The 10,675-nt window shown below is 46.5% G+C and overlaps 1 protein-coding gene across 6 annotated transcripts in view; it reads right to left on the bottom strand.

Annotated features, from left to right (window-relative positions):
• Nucleotides 1-10,675, bottom strand: part of LOC119479327 (neurabin-2-like) — a 24,032-nt gene extending 13,357 nt beyond the window's left edge. The window contains exons 1-2 of one of the 6 annotated variants that reach the window (XM_037754791.1): nucleotides 10,485-10,675; nucleotides 8,655-10,211 (exon numbers count right to left, since the gene is read on the bottom strand). In XM_037754791.1, coding sequence (XP_037610719.1) covers nucleotides 8,655-10,106 — 1,452 coding nt within the window. In that variant the 5' untranslated portion in view covers nucleotides 10,107-10,211; nucleotides 10,485-10,675. Of the gene's footprint in view, nucleotides 1-8,654; nucleotides 10,212-10,459 lie in introns of all 6 variants that reach the window. The other 5 variants (XM_037754790.1, XM_037754787.1, XM_037754789.1 and 2 more) reach the window with 5 other exon arrangements.

The raw sequence follows: 10,675 nt of genomic DNA, 5'->3' as shown, positions 1-10,675 counted from the left end.
TATCAAACACACTGGGGGGGGAAAATCAATCACAACCACTGTGAACTTGCTCTCATGAAGACAGAGGCCTCTGTTTCCCACATTCACTCTGGTCCACCAGCATGACAGTTTACATAACCACCTCCAGCATGCTAATGGAGGCCTTCTGCAGCTGCTGCTCACACACACACAGAGAGTAAGCTGAATCTTTAAAAGCCTCACTTTAAGTCTTCCAGGGTGATTATGCATGCACCACCTTGCATGCTCCGCTAGCCACACTAATTCAGAGCCGGACCTTCTCTTTTCACACGTTCTTTCATTTATTTTGACCAATTTCTCAACTTTCCTCTCCACAATCATTTGTTCCCTCTGCCGCCACATTTTAACACTTCACACAGTCTTTGTTTACTTTCTCTCACTTCTCTCTCTCTCTCTATGCCGTTTAGCCCGTCCATCTGTGTTACCACGTAGCATCTCGTAGTTTCGGTGCTAACCCTCCAGTCACATGGGCCCCGTCTCCCTGGCAACCCCCACAGTAAAGAGCCTGTCAGTTTTGACAGCGCCTTTGAAATGTAAGCAGCCCCTCCTCTCTCGGATTTATTCAGTATCATTGTATTTTCATGCATCGTTGAACACTGTACAAGCTTCTCCTTCTACTTCCTCGCCCGTAAGAATGGGGTTTAAAATGTTATCGCCTTGAGCCAACTCGCCGCCGTCACTGTACGTTCACACGAGTGATGACGAGGCCGAAATGACATGCTGCTTTCGAGGTTATCTGGGCTCAAACTATTCTTTTAATGCAGCAGTTTCATTACATTAAATAAATAAGACTTCACAGACAAGAAATTAAAAGGGACCAGTTTGCCATTTTGGGAAATACGCTTATTCCCCTTCATTGAACTATTCCTTTAAAAGTGCGTTAATATAGCAGCAAACAACTATCTGCTATGTAAAGATATAGAGGAGTAATGGCCACCTGAGCAGAGAATGAAGTCACTCTCCCTCTGTGTGTGTTGTAATCGGAGCTTCTCTGTTATTTGTTTTGGTAGCCGGGCCGGCCATATGTGCATGTAAGTCCATGTGTGCGCATCCCGTTGTTTTACTTTTGTACGGCACTTTGTAGGCGGATGTTTTACTGGCGTCCGGTAGTCACTTTCAGTCCAAAATGGCAGAAGCGTAGCTCTCCTGCTGGGCGCTGATGTTGCAATGGAACAAACAATTGACTTTCACTTCTTGGCAATATACATTCATTGCTACTGGGTTAGCCTTTGACTTGTGCTACTGGATTAACCTGTGTGCTACTGTTACTGGGTTAGCCTGTGTGTTACTGTGTTAGTTCGCTGAGCAGCAGCTCTCTCTCATTCTTTGGCTCAGTGGTTGTGTGCTCATGAACAAGTTATTTTCTGGACTTCAATGTTGGTAGATTTGTCTGTGTTTTCTTTCATTTATTTTGTTACAAGCTGTTGTTTTTTTTGTGTTGTTTACACGGCCAGCAGATTTTTAAAAAAGGTGGTTGCTGGTGCTGTTTTTAGAAATATGAAGAAGTTCCTCTGGTCCAAAAACGTCTATTGATATGCTCTGAATGTCGTATTTAGCCCCTTTAACTGACAGCAATTTTGATATGAGTGGATTCCTCATTTATTTATTTATCAAGCAACTGTTGATCAGACGAAACAAGCAATTTGAAGATGTTGCATCTGGGAAATTTTACCCTATTTTTTTTTACATTTTACAGCCTGAACAATTAATCAAAAAAGGAACAGACAGATTAATCTATAATGCAAATAATAATTACTGATTTTAGTTCACACTATGAATGAAATGAATCAAATTTAACCATAACCGTACTGCAGATGACAGACACAGTAGCACGGGAGCAGCACTGAAGTCTAATGGCTTTTGATTTAGGTTACCTTCGTATTTAGAGGGATTAGCAGAATGTGGATTACAGACACACAAAATGCACTGTTTGCATCCTCAGTAAGGGAGCATAAAACAACAACAGTGCACTGCAAGCCTGCGTGCACGTTGTGACGCACTCACGCGACACTGCTTCACTCCTTGAGTTTAAAGATCAAGAGGCCACAGCTGGTGGCTTGTGGTGCCCTCATTCTACGCCCACGATGCTGCGGGGGAGATCAAAAAGAGGAGCGTTTAACGTGGCACTGTAAAAAAAAAAAAAAAAAAATCAGTTCATGATCGGATGTGTGTCGTGACCTGCAGCCGTGGGCAAGTTTAGGATGGGTGTCATGATGCAGGCCAGGCTACAATCTAGCCCTCGCTGTCACTGAATTAACACTTTCACTTCCCTCCCGCTCCCTCCTTCTGTGTCATTATATCACACACGGCAGACAGCCTAATGGGATCCTGCACGATCCGACCTTTCGACCTCACCTAAGTAGTAGTAGATGAACTCCTTGAACGGTGAGGTGGCTATCTTTGGAAGACAAACATTGGGATTAAAGGCAGGCAGGCAGGCAGGGTGATGGGGGTGGGCAGGGCTGGAGACGGGACGTTGTTCCAGTTGTGGCAGATAGTAGGTCAGAGAAGCTAACAGATGGCCAGGAAACTCCCTTCCTCCCTCCCTCTGCTACCAGCCGCCCGGGATGTCCTACAAAAGCTCTGTGGGCAGCTAGCTAGAGCAACTCACCAGCTTGTGTTTGTGTCTGTACAGAGCACCCACTTGGGATTTTGAAGGGTGTTAAAAATAACCAGTCACAACTACCATTTGCAATGTCGTGACAGAGACTAGGCTAAATGATAGAGCTGCTCTGGAGGCTCTCCTGCAGTGTGGTTCCATCCCGACGGCCCTCTGGCTACGATGCCGCTGGGTAACACTGTGTAGAGAGTCAGTACCCCCACCTCCCCCCACTGCCCACAGCAGCATGTCAACTGCTGCGTTTCTTTCCCTCTTCCCTCTCCAAAAACAGATCTAATTTTGGATTCGGCCAATAGGATGTGTGGAGGTGGTGCCATTGGGTTTTTCACAACAGAAATAGCGTGTTTCCACTCGCGTCTCTCCACATTCTGTAGCACCCAACTTTCCATCATTTGTTATTACTCATAGTACTCTCAGTGCTATTATTTCAACTGGTTTCGGGAATGTGAGCTTCACTGCCACTCTACGTACATTAAAAGTGATTACCACGCATAATGTGAGATCTGGTGCCTCATTGCTGCTTCTTGAGGTCTTGTGGGACGCTTTACCAAGCTGTGAAAAAGAAGCACTTAACAGTTTAATTACACCGCTATGCAACGCCTTCCCAACCACCACAGGTTCCACATGTCCAGAAGTAGCAGGTAGTTGCATCTAAATCCTCCTAAAATTGGGGGGTTAATCCAGATGCCAGATGTGCAGACACAAAATAAGGATATAGTCCTGGCTGCTATCGCCCTGGACTCCTCTCCTCCAGCCAATAAAATGGATATCGTCAGTTTGTCATAGCAACGGTCGCATGGCATCAGAGCACTGTCTGTTTTGGCAGGCCAGTAGTCATGTTTAGGCTTAGCGCTGACCCCGGGGAGAGACACGGCAGCATGAGAATAAGGTCAGCGATGGAGGGCTAAATAGCACCACAGCATGTGGAAGGATACAGCAACTGAATAGCTATATTATGTTTTATTTAGGGCTGTCAGTCAATTAAAATAGTTAATCGCCAATTAATCACACATTTTTTATCTGTTCAAAATGGACCTTAAAGGGAGATTTGTCAAGTATTTAATAATCTTATCAACATGGGAGTGGACAAATATGATTGCTTTATGCAAATGTATGCATATATTTATTATTAGAAATCAATTAATGACACAAAACAATGACAAATATTGTCCATTTCTGTAGTGTGAGGTATGTTTAGAGTGTTTTTTTACATCCCCCGATCGCCTCGTAAATTGTAAATATTAAACATGTTCAATATTTACGATCGGATATCCTGTTGCGTGTGGGGAACCACGAGGACAGACGATGACGCAATCATGTAGGAAAGAACAATAGCCAATTGAGAACCAAGCTGACTGAAGCAGAAGGACAACCATCGTCGTCATGGCGGCTGCGGCTAATGCGTGGGTTAATGCAAAACATGAAGCATAAAGTAGTAGTAAGATGAACCTCAGAAATGGAGGACCAACTTGTTGACTTGTGGCAACAACACAAGTGTTTATTTAACATGTCTCCATGATATCATCCATTATTCTTCGTGAATTTTCAGTGCAAAATAGCAAAAACTAACATCACTAATTCTTCTTGCCAGTCCCCCGTGTTTGTTTACACTAAAGTCACGTTTGATCGCGAGAGATTTTGTGTATTTACGTTTTTTTCAGTCAGGACTCTTGTTATTCATGAATGGAATCTGTTAGTGTGTGGTGTGCTGTTTTGGCCAAATCGTTGCTCACCACACACTATAGGAACAAAACTGTTAAATTTAACATTACATTTTGAACATCTGTTAAGATTTTAAAACATGTTTAGTGTGGGTCAGCCTTAAGGAAGATGTATACACACAGGACCAGCCTCACAGGTCACTGTAAAACCAGCCTCTGTTGTTTTTTTTTTTAGCTTGACAAGATGACAGCAGTTTGGACAAGACAAATCAGCACTCAGACATGCTGAGCGAGGCATTGCATAACATGGCTTGTCGCAGTAACCTGGGCGAATGGGCACATCACGCAAAGGCTTGCACCCCACCACCACCACTGCAGGACAGAAGTGGGGCAGACGGCAAAGTGACCTTGCTGATGATCCGTCTGGTCTCCCACCCCTCCTGGCTGTGAGTAATACACTGCATGAAATACTGCAGGCCCGCTGTGTCTAAGTAAAAGACAGTTTGAGGATACCTTGACATATGGTGATGTATTACCTCTCCCTGGGCAATTCCTCTTCAGCTGACCTGAGCGTTGAACACAAAACCACCAAAGGTTGCGTTTTTGGGTGTTCTCCATTTTGCTATTTTGTGGTAGCAAACTTAAAAATGCAATTCCTCCTCCTGTATTTGTCAAATCCAACACCCGCGGTTCATTACAATATAAGAACAGTGTGTTTGTGTTAATGATACAGTGCGAAACAAAATCATAGGTGTTCTTTTGAGCAGGCTGGCAGGACCGTTCAGAGTTGCGTAGGCAGCAGAAATACAAGAGAAAGTGTGTGTGTGTGTGTGTGTGTGCGTGTGCGTGTGTGTGTGTGTGTGTGTGGTGACGGGGGGGATAAAAGAGTGTAAGCTAGGTGATGAGTGAGCAAGGTGATTCTGCTGCATGAAAAATAAATCAGATTATTTCTGGTTTGGAGGGAACACGGCGCAAATCCAGCGGAGATTATCTTATTTCACGCTTAAAAAAAAAGCTTTCCTCCAACAATAGGATAAATAATTAAAAATCACAGGCAGCTACATCGTGAACTACAGTTTCGAAACCGCGTGATGGAGAACGAATCCAAAACAAACAAGCGAAACAAATATAAATAAGACATGAGGGGCAGCTTCCTGTGTTCGACAAGGAGGCGGCCCTGCGAAGCGAGGCAAGTCTGTGACGATAACAATGCTGCTATTTTTACTAACAGTAGGAGACTGGTGACAAAGAGCGAAAGGGAGAAAAGAAGGAGCGAGAGAAAGAGTGTCAGGAGGAGCAAACAAAGGGGTGTAGTGTGAACTCTACCCGAAGCAGAGCTGCTATTTTTGCTAGTGAGGGAAGACAGAGACAGACAGACAGACAGACAGGAGTGTGTAGTGTGAAACGGGGACAAAGAAGAGACATGCTCCCAGACGTCCAACCGCCATCACCACAACAACAAGACTTAATTGTGGCCGTAAGCGGAGTTGTCGCACAGAGGGGAAATATGTACTAAAAATGGTCACTTCCTGTTTGGTGGAGAAGCCCACTGACACTGTGACTTTAGAGCTGGCAGTTATACAGTCGCATGACATTTGAGCAGCATAATAACGCCCCTCCCGTTTGACCTCGACACCCCCAACCCCCCCCCTCAACTCTCATCCACCCCTGCATCAATCTCCATAACAAAGGCCACACTGATACAGTGTGAAAGGACTCCGCAGGAGGTTATTCTCCGATGACGGCTGCAGGGTCACAACCAAATTCAGCCTTTTTATCGGAGCTTATGAGTTATGACTTCTTTATGACACCGTACATAATGCTTCCTCCTGCTATCAATCTTCGATCTCATGAGGATAAAATAATACGAGAGAAGTCTTTTTCTTCCTGTATTACAACTGCATGATGGACGTATTAAGCTCAGGCAATTTATATGGGATTCACGGGATTTTCTGCTTGGCAGAAACACGGTAACGGATATGTCAGTATTTAAATACAATAAGCACACACACTAATTGAACATAAATGCTTCATAGGCTATGTTTCTTAGTTTTCTTGATTCAATTTTAAAATACAGTATTTGTGTTTTTATTTGTTGATATTATTTAGAGGTACAGGTATTATTTAAAGGAACAGTGTGTAACATTTCAGGGGATATATCACTATGTTTTCATTAGTGTATAATCACTTGAAGCTAGGAATCGTGTTTTCGTTAGCTTAAAATGAGCCCATCATATCTACATAGGGGCCGGGTCCTCTTCACGGAGTCCGCTATGTTTCTACAGTAGCACAGAACGGACAAACCAAACACTGGCTCTAGAGAGGGCATCTCGCCGTCTGACTTTCGTTGCTCCTAAAGTAGTGTTATTATGGTAAGGATGGCCTCTAAGAGAAGTGAACGGCGGCTCACGTTACCATAGTTTTGGAAAGTCAGGAGTGAGCGGAGGGTACTCAGTTGGTTGCAATTTGCAACCACACCACTGGATGTTGCCAATTCCTACACACGGTACCTTTAAAAGGTGCTAAATACGAGATTGGGAGCATTTCTATTGCCGCCGCACAACTCTCAACATGGCGACAGCTGAGCCGGCGTCTTGCAGCGTACGGTGCTACCAGCGCTAACGGTGAAAACAACATCAACAGTGCTGACAGAGCTAACAGTGTTAACCTGAGGGGGAAACGGACGCTCGCATGCAATAACATGCACTAAAAGGCACGCACAGCCGGCCCAGTTAGCACAGAGAAGCTCAGATTACAACACACACACAGAGAGAGACTTCATTCTCTGCTCAGGTAGACATTACTCCTCTATATCTTTACATAGCAAAGAGTTGTTTGCTGCTATATTAATCCTCTTAATATCATATAGAGCACCTTTAAAGGGTACCCTGTGAAGTTTACAGTAAACAATGTGTGTGTCCTTGAGGCCTGACAAACGTGTTGAATACATTTCCTTCTTCATAAAAACATTTGAAAAGCTGATTTTTTAAAAACTATCAGTAACCTGCATTGTTTACATCCCTGTTTCCATCATAGTAGCCTTCTTCTCTGCCTTTATCTGCTACATGTCTTGCATTACCACCACCACTTTACCATTACTGTTATCTTAGTTGGTTAGATATTAAAAGGAATAGCTCAACATTTTAGGAAAGAGAGGCACTGGACGACAGATCTTCTTATCGTTGGATAAAGCCAGGCTAACCGTTTCCCCCTTGTTTCCAGTCTTTGTGCTAAGCTAAGCTAACCTAACAGGCTGCTGGCTGTAACTTCAATAACAAAACAATAAAAGACATGAAAGACGTTTCAATCTTCTCATCTAACTCTTGGCATGAAAGCATATTTACCAAAGTGTTGACCTACTCCTTTACAGTTCTCTAAATTATCTTGACTCACTTCAAATCTTTGTCACATCGCCAAATATGAGGGATTGTTGCCAAAAGTGTTTATGCTAAAGGTTTGTGACTAGGCACCACTGGCCGATGTGCAGCCATGAGAAGAGAGAAGCGGCGACTTTTCGACTTGACTGGTCATGATACGGGACAGGAGCCCTTAGTCACTGAAATGGCTTTCTGCGTGAGGGAATGTGTGTGTGATGTACAGTGTCAGAGCAAGAGTCTCTGTACGCCTCTGACCTCGAGGCAGAGCAGCGAGAACTGAGCTGGAGAGGATCTGATGCTCTTCTCCAGATCATTACACCACCCCCAGACACAGAGAGACACTTTAAATCAACTCCACCTCCTCCTCTTCTTCCTCCTCCTCTCTCATCTCACTGATCCAAGAGGAGATCACAGTGTCTTTTCTCACTTCCTCTCGCCTCTTTTCTCACACACACCGAAACACCACCCAGCTCCCCGTAGACTGTCCGCTGACCTTGCATCGGCCACAGCAGCACTTCTCTAAAAAAAAACAGGACTAATTATCCGGAGCCTCTTTGTTCCTCCTCCCACTGCAATTATTTACAGAAGCAGCAGCTCCCACTGCATTTCAGATCTGCATTTCAGATCTACATCGCAGATCGTTCAGGGCCCATGTCAGCTGCACAGTAGGAATGCAGGACCGGCCATTAGTAACTGGCTTACTGTAGAGGAGGGGGGGGGGGTGTTAGTAGTGTGTTGAAACAGGGTAAAATCAAAATGTCAGCATCATTCTGACGCCGGCAGAAGCTGAGTGAGTTCATTAAAACAGCTGACCGGTGCTGACTATGACTGTAGCACAGTGGATAAGCTTTAAGGTCAAATTGAACAAGCACTCTCAACACACAAGGATGAAAAACACAAGCCAGCCTAATGAGAGAAAGGCTCTGGGATCTGAAAGATAACACCTTCATGTTTCATTCTTTTCCCCCTCTTCCTCACCTTGATGGGCTCAGTGCTGAAGCGGATCTTCCTGGAGGGGGGCGGCTCCTCCTCCGCAGGCAGCCCAGCAATCTCAGCACAGCTGGACTCCGGCTCGTAGCTGTCATCGACCTCATCTTCCTCCTCATCCACCTCCTCATCCCCCACCGCGCTGTAGGTACTGATATCCACAGAGTCGCGCCCCGACTGTTCGTCTCTGAGCGTCCTGTCCTCTTCTTCCTCCCCAGCATCCTTCGCCCCATCGCCACCCTTCGGAGAGCTCTGCTTCTCGGCACTGGCGTCTCCGTTCTCCACCGAGATGTGGATGTCACCCTGCAGCATCGTGGCCCCATAGTGTTCCTCAGATTTCACCTCAACACCTGCATCTGAAACTGTCTTTTCTCTCTGCTCACTTGAGTCCCCTAAAGTACTGTAAAGGTCAGCATTTGGGGCGCCCCCGTTGACGCTCTCAGACAGAGGAGTCCCCCTCTGCCTGGGGGCCCGGCTCGGAGGCCCCTCTTGGCCCATCTGATGGCGTAGATCATCCTCCTGGTTGCCTGCTGCTGCTGCTGCTGCTGCAAAGGCACAAACCCTCTTTGTGATTATTTTGGAGTTCAACACACCCACCTTGGCGCTGACCCCTCTGGAAGGGAGAGGTGGCGTGGAGGAGAGGCGGTGCAGGTTGTTCCTGAGCTCTGCAGCCCTCTCGAACACAGCACTGAGCTGTGAGACAGTAGGGGACACTGCCTCGCTGGTGTCCAGGCTGTCCAGGGACTCTGTGCTACCATTGAAGCGTGCCATCACGTCCAACCTGCCATCCTGGAAGCCTGAGGCCTTGTCTGTCTTGAGCAGGACTCTGGTGGTGGCCAGCTTCTCCTGCAGCTTCTCCTGCAGATTCTCCTGCTGCTGCAGCTTCTCCTGCAGCTTCTCTTGCTGCTGCAGCTTCTCCTGCTGCTGCTGCTCGAAGATGCGTCGTGTCTCCTGCAGCTTGGAGTAGCTGGGCGACGAGGCCCTCGACGAGTGCCCATTCTCCGGCTTCGTGGTGGTGATGTCGAACTTGCTGACTCTCTCCGACACGGTGGATCCGAGCTTCAGCAGCGCGCTGTGGTCCACGTTCTCGTTCAGGCTGCCGGCTCTAGGCAGAGAGAGGCGCACCGAGGATGATGAGGAGGATTTGTCTGCAATCCTGGGGGTGCATTCCTCTCCCTCTTCAGCCGGGGATGTGGTCTGCATCTGCTGGAACATGTTCTTGATCCGGTGCACGTTGGATCCGTACCTGCGTCCTCTGGGGCCCCCGTCCTGCTGCAGGTCCAGCAGGTCCCCGTTTGCAGCAGCAGCAGCAGCAGCAGCAGCGTTGTTGTCTCTGACGGGCTTCAGGGCCTGCATCCCGGCTTCGTACGCGTTCCTGTGCGGGGATGGGCTCCGGAGCGTGGAGCCGGAGGAGCTCTTGGATGTGGATTCAGTCTTCATCATGGTCGAGTCAACGGATGCTCAGCGACTGCATGCTTTCCCTTTTTTTCTCCAAAACCCCCAAATCTGTGTTATCCTGCAGCAGCAAGCCGATCCAAGCAGACTAGACTAGGCAGATGGAGAGAAACAAAAACAACAGATCGCATTAAAGGCCTGCTGCTGCTTCTTGCATCCACCGTCCAATGCAACAGAGAGAGAAAGTGATGCATCTGTCATTAGCTGCTTTTGCAGTTTTTTACTACAAAAACCTATAATAAACCCCTCACATAATTGCATTAGTCATTTATAAATAAATAAAAAAAATATATATATATATTTGCACAGAGAAGTAGAAGAGTAATGAGCCTTGGATTTACCCGCAGCTGACGACAGATTGCTTACGTTTAATCCCTTTTTAGAGGCAGCATCATTTCTGATCTCTTCACTCTGTTTGAGCTGCAGATTCTCTGGTTGTGGTCCTCTTCCTCCTCCTCCTCTTCTTCCTCTCAGGCTCAGAGCTGCTGCTGCTGCTGCTGCTGCTGCATGGAGGAGGCAGCCGCTGGGTCCTAGCGCCCGTCCTTTAGCAGCCTAAT

This window comes from Sebastes umbrosus, chromosome 20 (genome assembly GCF_015220745.1).
Source record: "Sebastes umbrosus isolate fSebUmb1 chromosome 20, fSebUmb1.pri, whole genome shotgun sequence".
Lineage (NCBI taxonomy): Eukaryota > Metazoa > Chordata > Actinopteri > Perciformes > Sebastidae > Sebastes > Sebastes umbrosus.
The sequence above is the reverse complement of the archived record's forward strand: the minus strand, read 5'-3'. Positions and strand labels throughout refer to the sequence as shown.